Source organism: Coregonus lavaretus (assembly GCF_964263955.1).
Source record: "Coregonus lavaretus genome assembly, chromosome: 3".
Classification (NCBI taxonomy): Eukaryota; Metazoa; Chordata; class Actinopteri; order Salmoniformes; family Salmonidae; genus Coregonus; species Coregonus lavaretus.
Window position 1 is genome coordinate 50,554,046 of NC_139990.1, and position 26,233 is coordinate 50,580,278.

At 46.1% G+C, this 26,233-nt stretch overlaps 2 protein-coding genes across 2 annotated transcripts; both read right to left on the reverse strand.

The window, feature by feature from the left end:
• Positions 1-905: 905 nt before the first annotated feature.
• On the reverse strand, positions 906-6,167 carry LOC311113345 (U4/U6 small nuclear ribonucleoprotein Prp31). Its single transcript, XM_084156560.1, has 13 exons — positions 6,050-6,167; positions 5,493-5,705; positions 5,150-5,210; positions 4,773-4,856; positions 4,571-4,668; positions 4,339-4,445; positions 2,715-2,884; positions 2,468-2,625; positions 2,285-2,374; positions 2,074-2,201; positions 1,892-1,964; positions 1,471-1,770; positions 906-1,300 (listed from the first exon to the last, which is right to left on the reverse strand). Exons 2-13 carry the CDS (start codon positions 5,703-5,705, stop codon positions 1,184-1,186), a joined length of 1,599 nt encoding a protein of 532 aa, XP_084012686.1. The 5' UTR covers positions 6,050-6,167; the 3' UTR covers positions 906-1,183.
• Positions 6,168-7,836: 1,669 nt separating this feature from the next.
• On the reverse strand, positions 7,837-11,163 carry lmtk3 (lemur tyrosine kinase 3; the record flags this gene model as incomplete). The annotated part of the gene is made up of 6 exons (XM_084150376.1): positions 7,837-7,970; positions 8,991-9,081; positions 9,208-9,551; positions 9,736-9,869; positions 10,144-10,298; positions 10,441-11,163. 6 exons carry the CDS (start codon positions 11,161-11,163, stop codon positions 7,837-7,839), a joined length of 1,581 nt encoding a protein of 526 aa, XP_084006502.1.
• Positions 11,164-26,233: the final 15,070 nt, after the last annotated feature.

Below are 26,233 nucleotides of genomic sequence, written 5' to 3' on the forward strand. Positions count from 1 at the left end.
CTGGCCGCCAGGCCAAACTGAGCAATTGGGGGAGAAGGGCCTTTGTCAGTGAGGTGACCAAGAACCAGATGGTCACTCTGACAGAGCTCCAGAGTTCCTCTTTGGAGATGGGAGAAGGGTCTGAATACTTATGTAAATGTGATATTTCCATTTTATATATATATATATATATATATATTATACACACACTACCAGTCAAGAGTTTGGACACACCTACTTAGTGGGACTATCATTTGTTTTTCAACAGGATAATGATCCTAAAACACCTCCAGACTGTCTAAGGGCTATTTGACCAAGGAGGAGAGTGATGGAGTGCTGCATCAGATGACCTGGCCTCCACAATCACCCGACCTCAACCCAATTGAGATGGCTTGGGATGAGTTGGACCGCAGAGTGAAGGAAAAGCAGCCAACAAGTGCTCAGCATGTGGTATCCTTCAAGACTGTTGGGAAAGCATTCCAGGTGAAGCTGGTTGAGAGAATGCAAAGAGTGTGCAAAGCTGTCATCAAGGCAAAGGGTGGCTATTTGAAGAATATCAAATGTAACATATTTTGATTTGTTTAACACTTTTTTGGTTACTACATGATTCCATGTTATTTCATAGTTGATGTCTTCACTATTATTCTACAATGTAGAAAATAGTAAAAATAAAGAAAAACCCTGGAATGAGTAGGTGTCCAAACTTTTGACTGGTACTGTATATATACACACACACACACTTTTGTATACATTTCTAAAAACCTGTTTTTGCTTTGTCGTTATGGGGTAGTGTGTGTAGATTGAGGGAACATTTTAAAAATCCATTTTAGAATAAGTCTGTAAAGTAAACAAAATGTGGGGGGGAAAAAATCAAGGGGTCTGAATACTTTCAGAATGCACTGTATACATTCAGTAATGAGACATGGCAGTATTAGTTTCATTTTATTAAAATGGAGTCAAAATGTTTTTGAAAAAAGCACAACATGCTCTAAAACAAATATACAATCTAAATAATACATTTTTCTTCACTGTCATGGTCGATCTTCTCCCCATGGTTATGCAATGAGGCCTTTTCCATCAGTCAGTGTTTATGTGTGTCACTCCCCATCTGTGCATTCATTTTGAAATACAAGTTGGTATGTCTGTATATCAGCTTCGCTGTGTGGAAGTATATGGTGTGTATGATGAATTGTATGTGTACTCCTCACTTTCCCTCTCCCTCCTTCTTGACCTTGAGGAACTCTGCCATGTTGGAGAAATATTTCTGGTTGGCCTCAGCCACCTTCTTCTCTGCTGCATGCGGGTTCACGATCTCCAGCCCCTGAGGAACAGAGTTGAATTACAGTACAATTCCACCACAAACAGAAACAAGGAGGCCACGCCTGCTGGTCAATGCTCACATTACTGGTGATTAAGTGCTTTGTTTGTTGAAATAATACAACCAAATACCTGTAGCTTTTTTCATGTGAAAACAAAACCAATTAGGCCTACCTGTAGTGGAGTGAAGGCTACGCTGGAGCTGGTTCCTGAGGAGTTGTCTCTAACCGAGGACCTCCCGCCGACTGTGGACCTCGCGCCGACTGTGGACCTGCTGCCAACTGTGGACCTGCCGCCAACTGTGGACCTGCCTCCGTACGTCATGTTCTGCTTCTGCAGCTTCCTCTGTAGGGACTTTGATATCCTGGCCTTGGTGGCCTCGTTGACCTGAGCCTGTCTGATGCGGCCGCTGCCCGACTTCCCCAGCTGGCCCAGACTGAAACCCAGGTCCTCCTGGTACGCATCATCCTCAATCTGAGAGAAACAGAGACAAAGAGGGGGTGGTTGGTTAAAAAGACCAATACATATTTATTGTAATTAAACAAAGTAAAATATAGTAAACAGCTGTCCTGAAAGATAGATTAGATGTTCTGACCTCTGCAAAGGTCATCCTGTTGGCGTGTTTCCTGATCTCTGTCAGACCCAGACGCTCCTTCATTTTACGATACCTGGACAAGGACAGACAAGAGATGAGACCACCAATACTGTTTAACATTGCACTTAGAAAGAAATTACAACTCAGGACCACAGTTATCTACACATCCCTAAAGTAAATACCTCCGTCCTCCTCTCTTCTTCCTCTGTCCGTCCAACGGTGCTGGCAGGGGTTTGACAGTCTTCACTGGTGGAGGCTCCTGCCATTTATCAAACTTCTTCTCAATCTCCTCTTTCAGGTCATAGCCCACCTGCAGAGAGAGAAAAAAAGACCAGAGTTAATATATAACAGACGTTTATATATCCATTTTTTCTTCCCTCTTCCAGCCCTCACCTTGCCGTCTGCACTCTCGTGGAAGCTGTCTACTCGGGATGCCAGGGTGCACTTAGCTGAAACCAGACGTGCTGCCTTTCTCCTCAGGTCCTATAACAACACAGAGATAACTCTTGTTAGCTTAGGTAAAGCCACAGTCAAACAAAGCTCTTGGGAACACAGCTCCAAGTGTGGTACACTGACCGGGGGTAGAGTCTGGACCACATCACAGTGGTAGATGTAGCCGGTGTGTGGGAGCAGAGCGGTGCTGCTGAACCCTGACAGGGTCCTCTTCTGGGCTCCCAGTAGCATCAGGTTACAGGCTGGCATCTTAGACAGGTTGGTCAGGCCCCCAGCAATACCTACCACCACAGGGAGGAAGAAGACGAGATTATCATTATGTGAGAATCCTGTAAATTATATACAAAAACAAATCATCATAATCACTGACCCATGATCTTGGCTGCGGTCGAGGCTCCAACGATGACTGACAGATTAGGAGCGATGAATGACATCCTGGACTCCACATACTCATAGATCCTGTGTTTTGATTGGTTCAGCTCTAGCGCCATGTCACAGGCCTCTTCCAACCTCTTCAGTTCATCCTCACCCAGCATCGTCCTAGAAATAAGTAATGTTGATATTTCAACATCATTGAGATAGAAACAATATATGGAAAGGTGGTCTGCAACCAAATGGATGTTAAGGCTCCCTGTTGTGTATATAATGTAAGGTCTATTTATCATATTTCTATCTGAACATTATGTCAATTTGTACTCCACCGAATAGGTTCTCGGTCCCATTGGTGGACCTGTCCAACTGAATCATCCCCAGGTGTCCCTACTCTTACGCCTGTGTGGTGGAGGCTGTGATGTGTGTCCCTGCTCTTACCCCTGTGTGGTGGAGGCTGTGATGTGTCCCTGCTCTTACCCCTGTGTGGTGGAGGCTGTGATGTGTCCCTGCTCTTACCCCTGTGTGGTGGAGGCTGTGATGTGTCCCTGCTCTTACCCCTGTGTGGTGGAGGCTGTGATGTGTCCCTGCTCTTACCCCTGTGTGGTGGAGGCTGTGATGTGTCCCTGCTCTTACCCCTGTGTGGTGGAGGCTGTGATGTGTCCCTGCTCTTACCCCTGTGTGGTGGAGGCTGTGATGTGTCCCTGCTCTTACCCCTGTGTGGTGGAGGCTGTGATGTGTCCCTGCTCTTACCCCTGTGTGGTGGAGGCTGTGATGTGTCCCTGCTCTTACCCCTGTGTGGTGGAGGCTGTGATGTGTCCCTGCTCTTACCCCTGTGTGGTGGAGGCTGTGATGTGTCCCTGCTCTTACCCCTGTGTGGTGGAGGCTGTGATGTGTCCCTGCTCTTACCCCTGTGTGGTGGAGGCTGTGATGTGTCCCTGCTCTTACCCCTGTGTGGTGGAGGCTGTGATGTGTCCCTGCTCTTACCCCTGTGTGGTGGAGGCTGTGATGTGTCCCTGCTCTTACCCCTGTGTGGTGGAGGCTGTGATGTGTCCCTGCTCTTACCCCTGTGTGGTGGAGGCTGTGATGTGTCCCTGCTCTTACCCCTGTATGGTGGAGGCTGTGATATGTCCCTGCTCTTACCCCTGTATGGTGGAGGCTGTGATGCGTGTCCCTGCTCTTACCCCTGTGTGGTGGAGGCTGTGATGTGTGTCCCTGCTCTTACCCCTGTGTGGTGGAGGCTGTGATGTGTCCCTGCTCTTACCCCTGTGTGGTGGAGGCTGTGATGTGTCCCTGCTCTTACCCCTGTGTGGTGGAGGCTGTGATGTGTCCCTGCTCTTACCCCTGTGTGGTGGAGGCTGTGAGGTGTGTCCCTGCTCTTACCCCTGTGTGGTGGAGGCTGTGATGTGTCCCTGCTCTTACCCCTGTATGGTGGAGGCTGTGATATGTCCCTGCTCTTACCCCTGTATGGTGGAGGCTGTGATGCGTGTCCCTGCTCTTACCCCTGTGTGGTGGAGGCTGTGATGTGTGTCCCTGCTCTTACCCCTGTGTGGTGGAGGCTGTGAGGTGTGTCCCTGCTCTTACCCCTGTGTGGTGGAGGCTGTGATGTGTGTCCCTGCTCTTACCCCTGTGTGGTGGAGGCTGTGACGCTGACCACCATGATGGTGGCGTTGGTCAGGATCTGCTGCAGATTCTCGTTGTTCTTACACTTGTCCAGGTTGTTCCCCAGCTCCTACACACACAAACATGGTGTTCAGCTCAACAGCAGGGAACAGAGGGAAATTAATAGTTGACAGAGTTTAAATAATGTAGACACATTTTGATTTGGAGGTGAATTATCCTCAAACTTAAGCTCACCTTGACAGTACGGACGTAGTCCAGAGAGTTGGGCACCAGAGACTCCAGCTCAGGGAACCTCTTGGAATACTTGTCACGGACAAACTTGTGAATGATGTCTGATGCAAAGACAAACAAAGATGACAACTTTAGACATAATGCAACGCAAGCAAATTACAGCGGCATATTGACACACAATCACTTATGGACATAGTGGACTCACTCAGTTCGTTCTCAATTTCTACTGTGAGGTTATTGGCAGAAACGATCAGCTTGTATTCTGGGTCTGCCTCCACTGGACCGGAGACTGAAGAGAAAGGGAGGAGAGTCAGTAAAACCACAAGATGGAGGATCAGAAACCATTCAAGTAGAATCAGAATCCATTGTACTCAGAGTGGAACATAAACCCCAGAACGAGACATCCAAACAGCCAATTATAGAGCTGCCCGAGCAGACTAGGTGAAAAATCAGACGATGTGCCCTTGAGCAAGGCACTTAATCCTAATTTGCTCCAGGGGCACCGTACTACTATGGCTGACCCTGTAAAATAACCCTATTCGGTGTATGTGACAACAAAAACATAAAACAGTAAATAATCACCTTCAGAGTTCTTGCGCTGCTTCTCAACATAGATTGCAATTTTGTCCATGATCTCTGAGAACTGTAAACAAATAAATTGTGGGTTTTCAAAACAAACCTTGGGAAATAACTTATTTGTTCTAGAACAGGGTTTCCCAAACTCAGTCCAGGCCCCCTTGGGTGCATGTTTTGGTTTTTGCCCTAACACTACACAGCTGATTCAAATAATCAAAGCTTGATGAGTTGGTTATTTCAATCAGCCGTGCAGTGCTAGGGCAAAACTAAAACATGCACCCAGGACCGAGTTTGGGAAACCCTGTTGTAGTATATTGACGGTACGCAGCTCCACACACACTACCCTGACCTGTTTGCTGTTGCGTAGTTTAGCGATGGACGAGACACTCTCAGCTCCGCTGTAGTCCACCTCCATCTCCTCTGGGATGTCCTCCAAACCTCCCTCTACCTGTCCCTCCCCCGCCTCCCCATCACTCTCCCCCTCTTCCCCCGGGTACAGCCCGTCCTCCCCCTCATCCCCCGCCTCCTCCAGATCAGCCAGGAGCTCATCGGCCAGAGACATCTGCAGGAAAGGAACGACAATGTGGGACAAGGCTATGTGACATTGGGAGGGATATGGAAAGTAAATTCCTAGCTAGCCCACAGCTGAGCGCGCAACACAGTGTAAATTACCTAGAGCAAAAATGTGTGCAAAGGCCAAATGAGAGAATCTAGAATCTTTACCATAAAAACAGTTAACTATGGGTTTTAATTTATTCATTTATAACTAGCTAACTTTAGCTGGCCTCGCTGGATAACCGTGGCTATAATAGCAGGTAGCTAGCTAAATCTAGCTAGCTAGTTAAATAACAGGGAAACGTTAGCAAGTTAGCTGAAATTATACGGCACAAACATATGAGAACTTACCTTTGGAGTTTGAAACTCCTGCCGTCAAAAGAAAAGCTACAAATCCAACAACTTTCGAAATGCGTTCGACGTTTACAAATGTTTGCTTGTGTTATCAACGTTGCCTCTGTAGCGAGTCGCAGACGAAATGCGTCATCATAAATAATCCAATGGGTGGTCAGAGGTTTGTGACGTTATGTTGAGTCTTGAGCAAGGCTTTATGGGAATTGCTGTTTTTATCCGTAGTACAGGCCACTATCAGACATGGATAAATGTGAATGGTCTTCATCTCACTCATATTTCCAGTCTTAATGCTTTCTATATTCAATGGCAAGTCATTCTGTCTTTTACTTTGAGTAGTGTATTTTGGAGATTAGTTATTCAACCTATCCTTGACCATCCTTTATCCCAATTTCATAATAGGCATCAGGCCCCCATAACCAGAGATGGGGGATGGGAAATAAGATTAGCTATTGTTATGCAACATCCCTTGAGCCATCCATTGTTAGCTACATAATACAGTAGTTTGATCCTTCATTTCAGACAAAAGGCAATAAAGCATCTAGAGAAGACCTACTGTTTGAACACCAGTCCAGTCTCATTTGACAGCAAAAGGAATACTCTGACTTAAGAATATAAGACAGTACAATTTATTTTCATAAAACAGTTCAATAAATGTTTCACAGTTTTTATGTTGTTTTTATTTCCCCTGGTTTTATACAGTATCCCATGAAACCCATTCTTTAAACAATACAGGTTTTAAACGGATGTTGAAACAGACTAAACAAAGGGACTAGTTGGAGCTTGACTGCATGATGGGTTGTTATTAGTAGAAAATGAATGTAAATCAACAAATACATTAACTTTTGGAGATATTTACCGATGAGAAGCTTCCATTTTATCATGCTAAGCTACATCAATTGTCCTCAAACAAAGTAAAATTATGACAAGACAACTATACATTGAATCATATTAGAAAATATTGAAACATGTTATAGATACATTAGAGCAGGGTTTCCCAAACAATATTTACATAGCATGGAAATCATTTTTAAATAAATAAATAATCAATTAAATAAATAATAGCTAGACATCGTCTTTTAGAATAAAAGTATATAGAAACAGCTTGTTTTCATCTTTTCGTGCAGTCTAAGAATACATCTAAATTAAACAGCTCTAAAATGATATTGTATACACTTGTATCACTATCTTTGTACAAATGTTGAATGAGTATGCTCAAATACTTAGTTAGGATGTTTTCTGGCCCCAACTGCTGCCTACAAATATGACTTACTGCAATGAAAATCGTTTTTTACAAACTTAAGATTTAAATCCAAGCTTACACATAGACAGATACATGACTAAAAGAAAGTGCATCCCCCAGTACATACTGGGTAAAGACAACCGAAAGAAGCAGGTAAAGAGAAGGTAAGCTGGTACACAATGACTCCCATTGCATAGCCGTCAAATGCGTTTCAGATTTTACAAAGCTCCAGACTCTTCTTTGCCTAGGACAAACTGCCTTTGCCATCAACCACTTCCAGCCAGTGTCTATAAATCGACCCTTGGATACAGTGGCAAAGGGAGGAGTTATTGTATCAACAACCTTTCTCGTACAAGGACCGGTAGCTGGTAAAACCTGGAATGTGTCCAGCTTCTAGAACGGGAGTCTTTTCTTTCCGTTGCCTGATCGATAAAAAAATAGCCTCTGAGAATGGTTATGGTTGGGGTGGGAATCCACTGGCCACTCTCAGAAGGTTCCTGTTCTGAGGGTTACAGAACAACTCTGAGGATTCCGGAACCCTGCCTCACACCAAGTGGGGATCATCGGCTGGGCTGACGGTAAAACGCGAGGATGTCACTGGGTTGGCCCCCATGGGCGACCTCGGTTTGACTGACAAGTCCCCTTTTCTTTTTGAGTCTTTGCCTTTGCTGTTTGCTCCTGGTAGAAAGACAGGAGCATGGTGTAAGTAAGGGAATTACGGAATTACTGTACTACAACTATGACATACAAAATCATACTGTACTAGGGTTGGAGAAAATTCCATTTAAATTCAGGGGATACATTATAACACATTTCATAAAATCGAATTGACCCCTGCAACATAAAACATAAACAAAAGCATAAAACAGTAAATGTTATTTAAAATATATGTAATAATTTTTTTGACATAAATGGTATATCATTAGTTAATATACTGTATATGTGTGTACAAACATCCTCTTGCAGAACCGAAGCACAAAAAGGCCCACACTCCCAAGTTAAAAATACACTTTCTCTCCTTGCAAAGCTTTGAACTGTTCAACTCTGCATGCTGACAAAGATCATGAAAGTATATTATTTTGGTGTTGATGCTTTTCTATATACAGTCTATTCAAAACACCCAGAGGGGATCAGCCAAAACTCTCATTATTCTGTGAAATGAAGCGATCAGTGGGAGAGACTGAGAGCGGACGGCTTCTGGAGATAGGGTGGAAAACACATTTAGACGTGCATTGTTGAGCACCATATTTATGTCCCCACTCAATTCCCCATGTCACAGTGTGTGGGGGATTTTTATTTTTGTATTTTACCTTTATTTAACTAGGCATGTCAGTTAAGAACAAATTCTTATTTACAATGACGGCCTACACTGGCCAAACCCGGACGATGCTGGGCCAATTGTGCGCCGCCCTATGGGACTCTTAATCACAGCCGGTTGTGATACAGCCTGGAATCGAACCAGGGGGTCTATACAGGGGATAATTACAAGAGATACATTTTGGGGGTGAATATTTAGAAAAAGGGTTGGTGTGAGGTGTTCTCAATTTCAGTGGGTGGGGATCAGATGGGAGCTTTCCAATAGGTGCTCGCTATTGTAGTGATTTCATCAAACGTTTTCTATTCGCTCTCAGAAGTGAATGATGTACAGGACCGTTATATGGTTTCTAATAGCAACATACATGCATACGTAGTACGTACCATGTAAATCTAATTTAGTGCTTTTGCCAGGAGCTGGAGCTGGAGCTGGACTAGTGGGGGTGGAACTACTCAGCTCACTGGTTGGAATTTCCTGTTTCAGAAACAGAGATGAAGAGTCAGGGACTGAAACAGAGCTGAGACAGTACATGTACATCCAATATAGTGAAAGTGAGTAACTTGACTCAATATATGAGGGGGGAAAAAACTAAACAAACACCTGATCAAAGAGATAGACAGTGACATCATCAAAAAAGGAGACATTTCTCCCTCTGTCTTTCTCTTTGTCTATCGGTTCCCTTGGCGACTTCAGCAGACTCCTAAGCCCCACCCTTTTGCCAACGTCTGTTTCCGTGACAACAATCACCCTCCTGGAGCCTTCGTCTTCCTGCTCTTCTTCCTCATCCTCATCGGGGTCACTTCCTGTGGACACACCCCTCCGTCTCCCACTCCTGTCTCTGTGTAGCCCCCCCTCCCTGAACCCTCCCTTGGGACTGGAGGAGAGAGGGAGAGCAAGAGGGAGAGGAGGGAGGGAGAGGGAGAGGGACAGGCGAGCCAGTTTGGCTGTAAAAGAAAAGAGAGGAATAGATAAAAAATTGAGACATGAAAGATTGTGTCAAAAAGCAATCTATCCATTAGAACATGTCATTTACACACACAATTTACACACCTGCAGAGCAGGTGAATGTGAACAATGCTGCATCCTATTTCATAAAAATCTTCACACACAAAAAAAGTCTGGAGGTACCTTTCATTGCTTGGTTTGCCACAGGCTGAAGGGGTGTAACTTCTGGCTGCTCGATCACAGTCAGTGGTTCACTGTCAGTCGAATCAGACTCACTCTGGGATTCAGAACTGGGTTCGGGGTCCGGCTCCTCTTCGCTAAGAACAGAAAAAAAGACCTCTTCTTTTATTATCTGTCTGTCTGTCATCATTCACCACAATAGTTTGATAAATCTCAAAATACATAGAGAGCAGTGGAGGCTGCTGAGGGGAGAACGGCTCATAATAATGGATGGAACGGAGCCAATGGAATGGCATCAAACCATGTGTTTGATGTATTTGATGACATTCACCTATTCCGCTCCAGCCATTACCACGAGCCCCTCCTCAACGATTAAGGTGCCACCAACCTCCTGTGATAGAGAGCGCATACCTTCCTACATCCTTCACACTGACTGTGTCTCCGCTCCCATTTAAGGGCTCGTCCCCCCATGGGCGGAGAATGACGCTGTCGCTCACTGTCGCCCCCCGAAGGATGTTCGTTTTAACATTCTCACAGAGAGAGAACTGCAGTCTCTCCTCACACACCTGAAGAAAGGGAAACAGATAATAGTGGTATGAACGTTAAAACATATTCAGGAAAATTGATATTGTAAATTGTGTAGGCTTATACTTTCATACATGTACAAAGTTGTGCAACTTGGGGTTAAAACGCAAGGCTAATGCTCACCTGCATCATTAGGCCATTTTTAGTGGGCATCTTGGAAAGTGACTTCTGGTCCTTGGAGTCAGGAGAATGACATGGTGAAAGGGCTGATGGGAACTGTAGTTCACACTTCTCCTCCTGAGGTGAAAGTTTGGCCCCAGTTGGGATATCCTGGACTGCCGATGGAGCCAACCTGGCCAGCCAGTCAGCGCTCTCAGAGATTCCGTCAACTTCATCTTTCAGTTCCACTCTCCTCTTCCCTTCAGGAATGAAGGTCCCAAAGGTCTCTTCACCTTTATCACTCTCCCCAGCGCTCTTAGCTTTCTGCTCAGGCGCCTTCTTCATAGAATCCAACAGCTCCAGATTCCCCAGGAAGAGGTCACCCAGGGTGTCCTCTTCATCCCCGGATATGCAGCACAGCTGCTCCAGTTTCTCAAAATCCTCCAAAGGCTCCTCGTCCAAATCCTTCCACTCAGAGATCAACATCTCCGGGATGGTGTTGAGGGGACTCTGGGGGAATGACGGGAGGGTGGTGGCGGTGGTTGTGCTTTTCTGGGACAGGTTATTTCTGTCATCCTCGGACATGTTGGATGTGAGGCGGCTCTGGTTCTGGCTTTCGTCTGAGAATAATGGAAGTGTTGGATGCACAGGTGAAAGGTCGAGGTTTGCAGAGATCCCTCTGCTGTGGGTTGTGGTGGGTGGTAAGGGGGGCGGCTCTGGGATATCAGTGTGAGGAGTGGGGGGCATTGGTGGGTCTGTCTCAGCACTGGTAATGAAATCTGAGCCTAAATCATCAAGGTTTATAAGACCGCTATCGTCCTCTATTTCTACAACAGAAGGTGGGGGACTAGGAAAAGAATCATCCAAACTCTGCAACCTGTCTTCTTGCGTATCAAGGTCTATGCTAGGAGGAGGGCTAGGAAAGTCTACAGAACTGAACTGAAAGTTGTCTCCTTGTGAACCAGACATATCTGTACAAGAGGCTATATCCTCCAAGTCATTATCATTGGGATAAGACACAGGGTCACATGGAAGAGATATATCTCTCAAATCCACACCTGTGTTTACAATGACTACTCCCCCTTCTCTGTCCTCCCCCACAAGCTGGTGAGTAGAGGCAGCTTCTTCAATGCGTATACTTGCAATATCTTCTAATCCTGACAAATCTACCTGTGGTACTCCAGTGAGGCAGATAGATACACCCAAATGTATACTCTTTACTGTGGGAGCAAGATGGTTGTCTAATTCAAAGTCCTGTTCTTTTTCTATGTTATTTTCGGCCATTGCCCCTTCTTCCATTTGGACTTCACTGAGATGATTCAACCTGTTCTGATTTCCCTCGTCTAGAGCAATGTTTCCCTCCAAGTCGTTTAGAAGAGATGCAGTTTGACTTTCACTGTCTCCACCCGTCTCCGTGAGTGACCTGAACTGCTCCCTCCCTCTTGCAAAGGTCTCATGCTCTGGGATTTCTCGGTTTTCGACCTCAACCGCTAGCTGATTACCTTCAACATTTTGCTCATCATCGTCAAACCTATCTGGATTTTCTATATTTTCCTCTTGCTGTACATCTAGTGCCTGGGATAGTTGGCTGTCAATGCTAATGTAGAGAGCCTGTTTCTGGGACAACTCTCCCTCTATTTCCAGGTAGGCTGCCCGTCCCTGCCTCTCGTCATTAGAAGTATCTTCACTATCTTGGAGGACAGCTGGATGAGGCTCACTCCCCGCCAGTTCATCGTTCTCCTCAGCCTCCCAGAATTCCCGGCCTACCACCAGCTGCTCCCTCTCCTCCCAGGCCTTTCCGAACCCTGAGAAGAATTCCAACCCGAGTTCAGCTTCCTGGTTTCTGTTCTCCGGCGAGGCCCACTGATCGTTCTCCGATGGCCACAGGTGCAGGTCTCCCTGCTGGAAGCGATGACAGTCGAACTCCCCCCTCACCGCTCCTCCCCCTCTCCCCTCGTCCTCCTCCAAAGTGTTCCACAGCTCTTTAGCCTTCAACTCCAGATCCTTTGACGACTCCCTGTCCACAGTCTCAGCAGACCCATCCCTGCTCAAAGACCCACTCTGGCTCCCTGTCACTGGTCCTCTCTGAGGAGATTTCTCCTTCATGGCGTTACACAGCTCTCCAGCGGCAAGCTGTTTCTCTGTCTCTGATTTGGCCTTGGCCCTCTCGTCTTCGCTCTCCTCTGAGTAACACAGGTTTCTCAGGCCAAGCTCATTGGCGTCTGTGTGTTGAATCTCCAGACCTTGCCCTTCTTCTCTTTCAGACCCCTCAGTGTCCCCCTCGGCCCAGAAAGAACAGGCCAGTTTGCTCTCTTCGTCATTGGTGCTCTCTCCATCATTGGGCTCCAGTACTACCGGAATATCGTCACTGAGTTTGACCTCGCTGGTTTGAATACCGTAGAACCTAGATAGCCTGGACTCTCTGTTATCATGGTCACCGTGTGACGCTGTCACTGGTTCCGTAGTGTCATTTACGGAATGATCATTGTCTCTCTCTTCAATACCTGGAAGTTCTTCATTCTCAAGTTTGTTATCCTTTGTCTGAATGCCAGATATTGATTTCAAACAATCTGTCTTAGTGGTATTATTAGAAGGCAATGTCAAGTCTTTGTCTGTGGAATCATGGAATCTAAAATCATTTGACTCCACATGAGAAATCACACCTTCTGTGTAATGATTACCAATTTGAGTTCCATCATTGTAAGGGAACCCTTTGTGAGGTTCATCATCTAAATTAGAGAACAGCTTAGCTATAAACTCATTGTTATCCTTGCTCTGTGAGTTATCAGACAGTAGTCGCGGATGGACTAGCCTCTTTTCATCTGACTCTCCCCTCTCATTGTGGAATATTCCAGAATCTTCTCTCTGTTCTGATTCTAGCCCTGTTTTATGTTCTACTTCATTCAGACTGAGATCGTTCTCTTGAATACTTGACCTGTCTTTATATCCACCATCACTGTTTTGAGAGATATCCTGCACATGAGCATTCTGTTCAAGAACTGTCTCCTTTTCCCTCTCAATGTCAATTCCCTTATTTGAAATCCTCTTCAAGGGACTCTTTCCCCCGGTTTCTCCCTCATCCTCCAATTCTGTCTTCTCTTCTATTCCTGTCAGTGTCCCCCTCTCTCCACCTCGTCCGCTGCTGGGTCTGGTCACGCCCAGTCCATCACTGCCCTTCCTGCTAAGCCCCTCCCCTTCCCAGTCACTGTCAGAGAAGTAGGCAGAGTCTCTGTGGGGGGTTTCTGTCCCCAGAACCCTCCAACCACCTGGTATTTCCCCTCCAACACACGGGTCACCTGGAGTCAGACAGTCGGCTGAACTGGGGGTCAAAGATGAGAGGAATGAGTCTGAGGGGGTCATGGTGGAGAGAGAGAGGTCAGAGGATGAGTCCCAGTCTGGGGTGGTGGGAGCGGCTGCAGGGCTCTTTTGACTTGGGTCTGACCTTCCTTCTTGGTTGATCTGTGAATGCTGTCTGTTGATTTCTAAATAGCTTTCAACATTTGGGTTGTGTGACTGACCATTAGAACAATGTGATGTGTCGCTCTTCATTTGACTGTCACAACCTTTTGAACTCTCTGACCCTTCTTCCTTGTGATCTTTAGATTCAATTTGACATGCTCTATCTGTTTCTGATGTCTCTGTTTTTAAGTCATGTAAAATTTCATCAACAACTTCCTGCTTCTGACATCCTTGCCCTGTATCTCTGACCTCAGCATCACCTTTCATTCTCTCACAATTCCTTTTCCCAACATTATTCTGACCCCTGCTCTCCGTCTCATCTACAGAAATAGGTGACTCATCATCACAGGGTTTCTTTTCAGATTCTACCACTTCTCCAGTAACACTGTCCTGAGATGAAGACTGAACTTGTGATTGTCTTGAGAGCTCTACCCTATCTCTAACTCTCTGTGTTTCTCTTACAGGTAAGGCTGGACCTACTGAAACGTCCTCCTCTGTTTTCGTACTGGGGGACGTTTGGTCAAGGAGGAGGCCGTTTTTGGGCTTTATCTCTGAGAACACAAAATCACCAGGCTGGGGCTGAGAGTCTGGGTGAGAATTGGTGTCAGCGGTGGGATCTGTGAGTGAGCTGGGTGAGTCGTTGAGGCAGGTCATGTCTGTGGGAGATTCCTCTTCCTTTTTGACAGACTGCTTATTTGATCCTATTTGCAGTACTGGGATCTCAGGCCGTATAGTGACCTTTATCTCACTCTTTTTTGCACGTTTGGTCACTTGGGCGTAAATGGCCTCCGGTGCTACATCGTCTTTGCCTCTGTTTGACGCACGTATGGAACTCTCTGATTGGAATCTGATGGTCTGAGAGGAGTCAGGATCGATGCATATTGACTCGTATTCTGGTGACATTGGAGTGGGTGACTGAGACAAGTCCTCGCAATGCTTGTTGGAGGCGGTTGCGTTTTGTCTCGATATGATCTCCGTCAAAAAGGTCTCTGCTGATTGGATCTCCTTCAGGAACTCCTCTCTGGTCATCTCTCCCTTCTGCGTCTCCTTCTCCATCTCCTGTGACTCTGACTCCTGCCTCCCCACAGTGATTTCGGAGAGGAGGGATCGGGATCTCCTCATGCCCCTGGAGTATGCCTCCTCGGCCTCGGCGTAGAACGGGAGGCCGGGGGCGCTGGTATAGGTGTAGGTGTAGGGATGCGATCTGGAGCCAGGAGGGTGGAGGAACTTCACCGGGTCTCTCTCCGGATCTCCCTCCATGTCTGCATCTGTCCTTCCTATGTCTGTGATCTCAGTGAGGAATAGATCTCTCTGGATGGATCCTTTCCTCACCCTCTCCACCTCTGTCCCCATCTGTGTGTTTCTGTCTGGCCCCCATGTCTGTTCTGCAGAGCCCAGCTCTGTGACCAGCGACCGGGACCGACGCATCCCCCCTCTCAAGGGCTGGAGGAAGTTCCCTGAGCTCTCCCCATCCCTTTTCTTCTCCCGCTCTGTCTCTCTCTCCCATGAGGTCCTTCCCTCCTCGGACTTGGCATCATTTGACTCTGACACACTAGAGATCTCAGTCAGAAACAGGTGCATGGGGGATTTCTTGGCGTCGGTTCCGCTATCCGCCTGCAGTTCCGCGTCCTCCCTCCAGATGGCAGGCAGGATGGTGGCTAGGCGCGACTGGGTCCTCTTCATACCCCTGGAGAAGAGCTCGGCTGTGGCCGGGTCCGTATCCTCTGACACGCTAGAGGTCAGGACGGTCGTCCCTCCCCCACTTGGTTTCTCAGGGGACATAAAGGGGGAGTCATCCTCATCTGAATAGGTGGGACTGGAGGATGAGTGCCTCTCAATTCTGGGGACCCCGGACTCGGAGCGGGATATGTTACGGTAAACAGGGCGAAATACGTTCTGGCGTCGTACGGGAGAGTCATAGTCTTTTGAGCGGAAATTGGATGTTCCCTTTGTGTTGTGCAAGGATGCTGCGCGCCGTACACCACCTTGTCGGTCTGAGTAGTCACAGGATAGTGGGTCTCTTTGAGAGTACATCTGGGGCTTACTGTATCTGGAGTAGCTACCTACACCATAGCTGTGATACAGGCCCCTTTGGGGCTTGTAGTGGGGTGGGAGAGGGGGAGGATATGTTTGGGGAGTGGGGTAGATGGGGTGGCTGGACTGGGGTAGGGAGGGGGAGAGTGACGGGGAGGGGGGCATGGTCTGACGAGGACGGTGGAACCCTAAGTGATTATATGATGATGGCAGGCAGCTGCCCATCAGAGGGTCCATCGTTTCTATCTTACCACTCATGGAATAGTGACCCAGTCCAAGCCCTACTCGGTGGTAGCCCAACGGAGGCGCAGGGAGGGGACGCGAGTGGAGATGGTTGCCCGAGGAGATTGACATAGAACGGGGCTTGGGAGGGAGGACAGGAGCCTGAGAACCAGTGGATGACCTTCTGTCTCCTTCACCCCCCTCCTCCTCATCATCATCTCCTAAATCCACCACAGAGAAGTCAGTCACTCTACTGGAGGTGTCTTTGAACTCTGCCACCCCAGTGTTGGGGACCCTTAGCTGGACCTCGCTGGATCGGACGGTCTGGATGGATTTCCCACCTCGCCCAGTGTACTCCTCATCAGAACTGTACGGTGCGCGTTCTTTCCCCAGCATTCCACTGCGTATCTCCACTAGCTCCAGATCTCCAGGACACAACGAGTCAGAACGGAAAGAGTGCGTTTTCCCTTTAAGAGATGGGGACTTATCCTGAGGGGTGTGCTCCTCCAATCGGATGAAGTACTCGCTGGCGAGTGAGGGGCTACGTGCACTTATCACCGGGACAACAGTGGGTGTGTCCAGAGATTGTCTGTGGGAGGGGTTGACCGTCGGGATGGGCTGGGGAGGAGGAAGGGGTTGGTAGCCCCGCCTCGCATGGGCCTTCTCCCAGAAGTATTCGAAATTTAACCCTTTGCTGGTCTCCGTGACTGTCAGGATGTCGTCGAGTTCTGTGGAGGATGGGGTGATGCAGTTCCCCACGGGGTCCAATAGAGGGTAGGAGTTCCCCCTGTCATCCCTCCCATACTCCCTCACTCTCTGTCGTTCACTCGCTGCAGCTTGGAAGGCAGGAGGACGGAGAGAATCCCACCGTCTCTCAAATGACTCCTCGCTCTCTCCTCTTCTTCCTCTCCCTTCCTCATACTCCTCGTCCTCATCCTCCTCGTCCTCTCCCACACTCCTTCGGGACATCCCTCGCTCAGCGGCCAAGAGGGAGGAGAGGAGGAGGAATACCTCAGCAATGGAGGGGCGTTGGGAAGGAGGGAGCCAGCAGGACTGCATGATCTCATACCTGGAAGAGGAAAGACAGGAAAGACAAACACAAAGAGAAGGGGGTTGGAAATGATGCAGACAATTACATTGATGGAAGCTACAATCTCTCTGCAATATTAAAGCTGATCTACCACCCCAAAAAATAAAAAAATAAAAATAGAAGGTTTGTGGGGTTTGCATATATTAGCTTTGACCTTAATGATTTATTGACAAACGAGGCCTTTGGCATGGTTCTGTTATAATCTCCACCCGGCACAGCCAGAAGAGGACTGGCCACCCCTCATAGCCTGGTTCCTCTCTAGGTTTCTTCCTAGGTTTTGGCCTTTCTAGGGAGTTTTTCCTAGCCACCGTGCTTCTACACCTGCATTACTAGCTGTTTGGGGTTTTAGGCTGGGTTTCTGTACAGCACTTCGAGATATTAGCTGATGTACGAAGGGCTATATAAAATAAAATTGATTGATTGATTGATTTAGAGTAACACATCTAGACAAGTGATCGACCACTTTCTTCATCAAATACATACAGTACCAGTCAAAAGTTTGGACACACCTACTCATTCAAGGGTTTTTCTTTATTTTTACTATTTTCTACATTGTAGAATAATAGTGAAGACATCAAAACTATGAAATAACACATATGGAATCATGTAGTAACCAAAAAAGTGTTAAACAAATTATTCAAAGTAGTCACCCTTTGCCTTGATGACAGCTTTGCACACTCTTGGCATTCTCTCAACCAGCTTCATGAGGAATGCTTTGAAGGAGTTCCCACATATGCTGAATACTTGCTGGCTGCTTTTCCTTCACTCTGCGGTCCAACTCATCCCAAACCATCTTAATTGGGTTGAGGTCGGGTGATTGTGGAGGCCAGGTCATCTGATGCAGCACTCCATCACTCTCCTTCTTGGTCATTACTACATGATTCCATATGTGTTATTTCATAGTTTGATGTCTTCACTATTATTCTACAATATTACAAAATAAAGAAAAACCCTTGAATGAGTAGGTGTGTCCAAACTTTTGACTGGTACTGTATATCATTAGAGAGCCAAAAGTCAAGAAATGGCCCACTGACCAGTAGTCAGCATGGGAGAGTTTGAGCCGTGGCTGGGCCAGGGTGATCTGCCTCTCTCTGATGACGAAGGTCAACACTTCCTCATCACTCAGGTGTCTGTGAGGCTGAGAACCAAACTCAAACAACTCCCAGATCACCACCCCCAGAGACCTGGGAGAGAAGGGAGAGAGGGGGGAGAGAGAGGAGAGAGAGGGGAGAGAGAGGGGTGAGAGAGGGGAAAGAGAGAGAGGGGAGAGAGATAGGAGAGAGAGGGGAGGGGAGATAAGTGGGAGAGAGAGGGGAGAGAAGTGGGAGAGAGAGGGGAGAGAGAGGGGAGAGAGTTAGAAAATAGGAGTAGAGAGAGAGAGTTGGAGGATAGAGAAATAATCAAATTAGATAAGAAATACAGAATACAGCTTATTGAAATATTCAGTTTATTTGTCTGTTTTAGAGCCAGGTTGTGTTATGGTACGTACCACAGGTTGCTGGTCTTGGTCTGGTCAGTGAAGATCAGAGATCCTCTGTACTCCTCCAGCAGCTCTGGGGCTATCCACCTCAGAGGAATCCACAGCTTGTCTGGTGTTAGGTAATAGTCATCCTACACAGATAAACACCAACACACAGAGGGATACATGGACTTGAAGATAAGCCATTAGGGACATGCAATACATAAGGGATAATCAACGAGGGGTTATGCGTTCTCTGGAAAATAATGAACGACCTGGAAGTTGTGTTCCACGACACGCTAGCGGAGTGGAACTAACCTTCCACGGAGTTGCATTATTTTGCAGAGAACGCATAGAGCCCCGAGTTGATTATCCCTTTTATACCATGGCTATAATCTAAAATATTTACTGCTAGAATTTTTTTCATTTGCAGTTAGAAATGTGTTCAACATCAACTGAAGTAGCTAGCAAGTTCACTAGATAGAGACAGTAGTTGCCTTGGTAACCAAACAAACAGACTTTCTAGTTTTGCTAACCAAATTTGAGTCCTAGCTTGCTTTTATTAAAATCTAATGCAACAATACCAATAATGTTTTCAATTCGCTTTTGCTTTCAAAAGCAGCTCAAGCATAGAACATGTAAGAACTATAGCCAATTAATTATACCGTGCAAATATACTGTGCATTATAGAGAAATAATGCACACTCTAGAATGCCCTTCAAGCCAATTAGAAACGAGTATTCAACAATAACATGGTATAATTAAGCAATAAGGCCCGAGGGGGTGTGGTATATGGCCAATATACCACGGCTAAGGGCTGTTCTGGATACAGCCATTATCCATATACCACAAATCCCCAAGGTGCCTTATTGCTATTATAAACTGATTACCAACGTAATTAGAGCAGTAAAAACAAATGTTTTGTCATACCTGTGGTATACGATCTGATATACCCGGTCTGTCAGCCAATCAGCATTCAGGGCTCGAACCACCCAGTTTATAATGTGGTATAACTAGTCTACAGATTGTGGTGGTTCAAGCAAAGTACATGGGTAAGCGTGCATGCATGTGCACACACACACACACACACACACACACACACACATACCTTGTAGTGGTTGTGCGACAGCCCATAGTCTCCGATTCTGACAGTGAGATCAGAGGTAAGGAGACAGTTCCTCAAAGCCAGATCACTGGAGAGAGAAAACAATCATAATCCATGTATTATCAATCACTCAATTGCCAATCAATCAATCAATCACTGGAGCTATTGGAACCCCACTGGAGCCAGATGGAGCCAGGATATGACCTCACAGACCTGTGGATGTAGTTATTCTCGTGGAGGTGCAGCAGGCCTGAGGTGATCTCAAACGCCATCCTCTGCAGGGTCAGCATCTCCCGGGTCAGAAGGTCAGGGGTCATCCCATCTGACTTCCTCTGGGCTCTCAGGTACCTCTTCAGGTCGCCCTGGTAACATATCACAAATATAATTCATTTATTACAAGATCAATGAGTATTACCAATATCATGTACAGTATGTGATCCTTAAACCAATCAGAAGAACAATTAACATAGTTTATGACTATGACCGGACATATCGAGCTATATATCATATCGAGCTATATATAAGGGCGGCAGGTAGCTTAGTGGTTAAGAGCATTGTGCCAGTAACCGAAAGGTCGCTGGTTCTAATCCCCGAGCCGACTAGGTGAAAAATCTGTCGATGTGCCCTTGAGCAAGGCACTTAACCCTAATTGCTCCTGTAAGTCGCTCTGGATAAGAGCGTCTGCTAAATGACCAATTATTTTATATTATTTATTATATATCAAGTATATTTGTACATTTATGCTGGAAAAATACCCTCTCCTAAGTGTTTTCCTGAACCTGGATGTCCTCAAAAGCAGAAGGGGAATTGGTAATGAGTTAATATCATTATAGAGAGAGAGGTTGTACTGGTGGTAGGACAGGAGAATAAGATACTTAAAATGATAAAGGGATATGTGTTTCAATGTACAGAGGATTTATTGCATATGTTCTTCTGGTAAAGGGCTGCGGTATTGTTTTACTGCCCTCCCTGGTCGTTAATTGATCTGTTTGAGTCATTGATTGGCCAGAGAGTCCAATCACTTGGGATTTCAGGTCTCAATCAGTCTTTGATTAAAGAGCAAGAATGAAAGCAAACAAACAGAGGCAGCAGGTGTTGAGTATTATGGCTGGGATAACATTATACTACAAAAGGCATATCTAAGTGTGAAACGTCACCAAGTATTTACATGGTTATTTGATGAGGGAAAAGAAAACTAACCAAACATATGTTTCCATGTACGGAAGCTATAGTCTGGTGTTTGTCACTTAATTGATCCATTTGAATCATTTATTGACCAGTCACCAGACAGTCCAATCAGCTGGTTGCTCAGGTATCAATCAGTCTCTGATTGAAACACAATGAGGAGACCAAACAATCCTAGAGGAATGGAGTAAATGTATCCGTTCCAAAACAAAATGGCCTCTCTTTGGATCTCCTCTACAGTGGGCCCTCCTCTTCTTCTCCATCCCATAATAGTAGTAATAACAACATGGCCCTCACCAACTGACAGAACTCCATGACCAGCAGGAAGGGAATGCTCTCGCTGCATTGGCCCAAACACTGAAGGATGTTGGGATGTTGGAGACTCCTGAAGGCAAGAAAATAGAGAGGGAGAGAGAGGGGGGAGAGAGAGAGGGAGAGAGAGAAAGATTATGAAACCGAGAGAGGCAATGCAGCAGAGGATATGCAGTTAAAGTGAGCGAGGGAAGAGCAGAGAGGGGGATAACATCTGGGCGCATTTGTTTGTGTGTGTTTACTTAGGTGGGTGTGTTAGTGAGAAAGTGGAGAGGACGAAAGAAAACAGACAGAGCTAGAGAGAGGAGGAGTGAGAGAGAAAGATGAAAGAGAAACATGTGTTTCTATATGTGACAGAGAAAGAGGCAACTGTAAGTGTGTATGAGAGTGTCATTGTAATCTAAGTTGAGCATAATAAATAGGTCAGACCAGTAGTCACCCACCAACATCCGTCACTCCAAGTTACAGTTCTAACATTGCAACACTTGTATGCAGCATGCAGTCTCTAACTACCAGCATCTCAATATGACACACAACAATTAAAACACATCTACTGATGTGACTTGGTCCATGTAGATGTTTTTTCAAACAGCACCAAATCAATCAGAGTGATATACAGGTTGGGAGTTAACTGTGAAGTTACTGTGATTTATATACACTGAGTGTACAAAACATTAGGAACACCTGCTCTTTCCATGACATAGACTGACCAGGTGAATCCAGGTTAAAGCTATGATCCCTTATTGATGTCACTTGTTAAATCCACTTCAATCAGTGTAGATGAAGGGGAGGAGACAGGTTAAATAAGGATTTTTAAGCCTTGAGACATGGATTGTGTATGTGTGCCATTCAGAGGGTGAATGGGCAAGACAAAGGATGTAAGTGCCTTTGAACGGGGTATGGTAGTAGGTGCCAGGTGCACCGGTTTGAGTGTGTCAAGAACTGCAACGCTGCTGGGTTTTTCACGCTCAACAGTTTCCTGTGTGTACCAAGAATGGTCCACCACCCAGAGGACATCCAGTCAACTTGACACAACTGTGGCAAGCATTGGAGTCAACATGGCCCAGCATCCCTGTGGAACGCTTTCGACACCTTGTAGAGTCCATTCCCCGACTTGAGGCTGTTCTGAGGGCAAAAGGGGGTGCAACTCAATATTAGGTAGGTGTTCCTAATGTTTTGTACACTCAGGAAACTACAAAAACAAATAACTTAAATAAAAGTGTCTGATGACACAAAATGGCAGTTTCTCTGACCTGTATGGCTCAGACTCAGCCAAGAACTTCCTCTGCTCCAGAGGGCTGGCACTGACCCGCAACTCCTTCACCACGGCCTGGGAGGAGCTGCAGTCACACAGCACCTCCGCTAGGATCACCTGAGGGAGGGAGGAAGGAAGGAAGGAAGGAAGGAAGGGAAGGGAAGGGAAGGAAGGAAGGAAGGAAGGAAGGAAGGAAGGAAGGAAGGAAGGAAGGAAGGAAGGAAGGAAGGAAGGAAGGAAGGAAGGAAGGAAGGAAGGAGAGAGAGCGGGACGGATGGAGAGAGAGAGAGAGAGAGAGAGAGAGAGAGAGAGAGAGAGAGAGAGAGAGAGAGAGAGAGAGAGAGAGAGAGAGAGAGAGAGAGAGAGAAAAGGAGGGAGGGAGAAGGAGGGAGAGAGCAACAGAGAGAGAGAAAGAGAGGGAGGGAGGGAGAAGGAGGTAAGGAGAAAGAGAGATGTGGGACAGAGGGGAGAGAGATAGAGAGGAGGGCGAGAGAGGAGAGGAAAGGAGAGAGAGAGGAAGGGGGAGAGAGATGGAAGGAGAAAGAGAGATGTGGGACGGGGGAGAGGAGGGAAAGAGAGGAGAAGGAAGGAGAGCGAGGGAGAGAGAGGGAGAGGGAGAGAGGGGGGGGGGGGGGGGATATCAGAAATATAGTGGTGTAGGAAGAAGATATAACTGATGAGAACTGGTAGGAAGCCAACATTAGATTTACTGAGAAGCTGTTAAAAGGATGTGTCTTTTAGAGGAAACATGGGGTTGAGAGACATTTGGAAGAACTGCCAGATCCAGCTACCACCATTACATGATGACGTCACAACTGAGGGTGGAGGTATGAGATGGTGATCTCACCTTTCCAAACCAGCCATTTCCTATTTCCTGAAGGTAGTTGAGAGTGTGCCTACGGAAGTTCTTCGACTTAGAGTCTTTAGAGACAGAATAGAGAGGAGATGGAAAGAGAAAGACACATTATTTGGGGCTTTCTGATATTCATCATGCTCGTAATATTAATGTGTTATTTACTGCCATCAGCTCCAGCTACAGAGAGTTAGTTACCTGAGCCATCCTGCAGGGCAGGGCAGTTAGCCCTGTCCCTGAGTGGGAGGGTGTAGACCTCCGGGAGGGAGGGGCAAGAAGACAGACTGTCCTCCTGGACGGGGCTAGAACCCCCAGAACACTCCTCCCCCTCTGCATTGTCAAACTCCTGATTGGACAGGAAAGAACAGAGGAAGCGTGGAAGCTTTAGAGATATTGTAAGTTTGAAAAGCAGTAATCACCAAGCCTGGTCCCAGGAGATACAGGGTTTACAGGTTTTTGTTCCAGCCCAGCACCAACACACCTGATTCAGTTTATCAAACTCTTGCTGATTACTGTAGTTGATTAGTTGAATCAGGTGTGTTGGTTCTGGCCTGTCCTGGAACAAAAGCCTACACACCCAAAGCTCTCCAGGATGAGGGTTGGTGACCGCTTTTCTAGTGGGTGTGTGTCAATAGTCTAAAGTGGTTTACGTTTCTAAAGAAATTGGGCAAGTGTAAACAAATAACTGGTGGGAAGACACCATATTACTTTCCCCTTGTTGCCTGTGTTTTCACATCAGTTTAGATGAAGGAGGGGAGCGACTTTAGATAATTGAGATGCACCCAGTGTGCTGGCTGAAAGAAATACCTATCTGGATTTATAATGAGGACACCTTTATAGTCCCTTTTTAAATCTATTAAATGTAAACAGACCCTAAGCTTTCTGGCTCATGCAACATCTGTAATACTTGTGGTAAAATGTGGTGCCGCACATGCAGCCAAAGAACCAATGAACCATCTAAAGATCACACATTCAAAGACAATAGATCCATAAAGGGTTTGAATGACGGGGATGCCCACTGTCCCTGTGGTGCTGGGCCCTTCCATGACAAATTAGGACATTCCCATACGCTATAACAATGTTACAGCCCTCAATGTTTACGGTTTCCCTAAGGGTGTGATATGAACCCTATATCCATCGATCTACACAACATGCATGCAAGACAGTGCAACACAATAGACAAGACGTGTGAATAAGTCTCTTACATGATGGAGACTTACATTGAATCCCACTCCTCCCTTCTTACAGCACAGACAGGTGAGGAGCAGTAAAACAAAGGAGACGAGCCCCGAGCAAGAGATGAGAATGATGACGTAGGGCGGAGAAGAGAGAGACGCAGCCCTGGATTGAGAGACTGAGATATGGCAGGAGAGAAAAGGAGCAGAGGAAAAGGTTAATACGGTTAATTGGTCAGATAATACTTCCTGAAGGAAACACACAGTTGTTAGGTTGGAGTGCTGGTGAGTGGATGAGTGAGTGGGGGAAAGAGAGGCTTCAGAGAATTGGGTTGAAAAGGGTCAAAGTCATTGTTACATATTGAGATTGAGGAGGAAAACCATTGGAATTGTTTCAATCGAGTTAAGTTTGAGACAAAGCGGAGGATCCCCAATGAACAACTGTCATTGGGGTTTTGGGAGAAGCAGGAAAAGGAAATTAACTTTGGAGGAAAGTCAGGAAACCATCTTCGGAATCAATAAAAGAGAGGAAAGATCGGAATTCAAGTTAAAATCAGGGAAGTCTACCATTCCGGTTAGGAAAGAAGGGGGAGGAGGGAGGGGGTACCAAAAAACAACATTCCTTCCAGGAAACACAGTTGAAAAGAAGGGAGGGGTGGCGTTGTCATTTTGGGGAAATTGATACCGGGGCCAGGGTTGGAAAATTGGAAAATAATCACTCAAATCAGGGAGGTAGGCTACCTAGGTGAGAAGGAGGAGGTTGGGGCGTTTTTTAGTTTTTTTTTGTACCTCAACTTGGCCGTTTGTGAGGAGCGAACCATCTGTGAAAAAGAGAAAGGGGAGGGCAGGGTGGTTAAAAACCCTTCACAACAGTGAACTACTTACTTGTTTGTTGTACCTTTAAAGTTTAAACCCTCAAATCAAAACCAGCATCGTTACAATTAAAAACGTAACAGAAATTATTGAGAAATATGCATATTTCTAGATGAACTTGTTGCCAATATTATTTGTTTTTCCCCATCTACAATTTTACAAAAACACTTCTCAAACTCCCAAAGGTAAACCTCTGAGTACACGTACTTGTCAATACACTTGCAGGTCAAGTGTCAATCCAGAACAGTACTTATGAATATCAACCACAATTTGAGCATTTTCAGTGTCATTGGTACCTGAAAACACAAGTACCAGAACTACTCTGTTTTCCCCTCATCATCCTATTCGATCATGCCCCGTATTCGTCACTACTTCTAGATATTGACTCACTATTACGACACAGTAATGAATAATGCAAAACCAAATGTACGTCTCCCCATCCATTTTATGAGATCATTGATTCCTGAAAGCATGGCGTGAAGATGCATCAACAGTCCAATAATAGTCAAAACAAAAGGCTTTAATTGATGTTTACCCTGTTGGTAGATCAATGTGTAAGCCTAACTGTGATTAACAATTTTGGCACATCCTCTCCTCTGCCTCTCACTCTAGAGAGTACACAAATCTTACAGGGATGTCCAATAACACACTGAAAGGGAATCCAATCACAAATAGGCTTTTCTGATCAATGGAATATTTTCATGAGGTCATTCATGAGTGGGAAATGCAAGTTACCCTAAAAAATGCATTTATGAAGCGCTTTGACCACTGCTTTATAAATAACATGTTTGAACA

What these genes read in the sequence shown, in the direction of transcription:
- LOC311113345 (XM_084156560.1), bottom strand. Translation starts at nt 5,705, where the DNA reads ATGTCTCTGGCCGATGAGCTCCTGGCTGATCTGGAGGAGGCGGGGGAT. An exon ending in ACAGCCTCCACCACACAGGG is followed by an intron (nt 2,885 to 4,338) that starts GTAAGAGCAGGG and finishes ACTTATTTCTAG; the next exon opens with GACGATGCTGGGTGAGGATG. An exon ending in GACCGCAGCCAAGATCATGG is followed by an intron (nt 2,626 to 2,714) that starts GTCAGTGATTAT and finishes CTGTGGTGGTAG; the next exon opens with GTATTGCTGGGGGCCTGACC.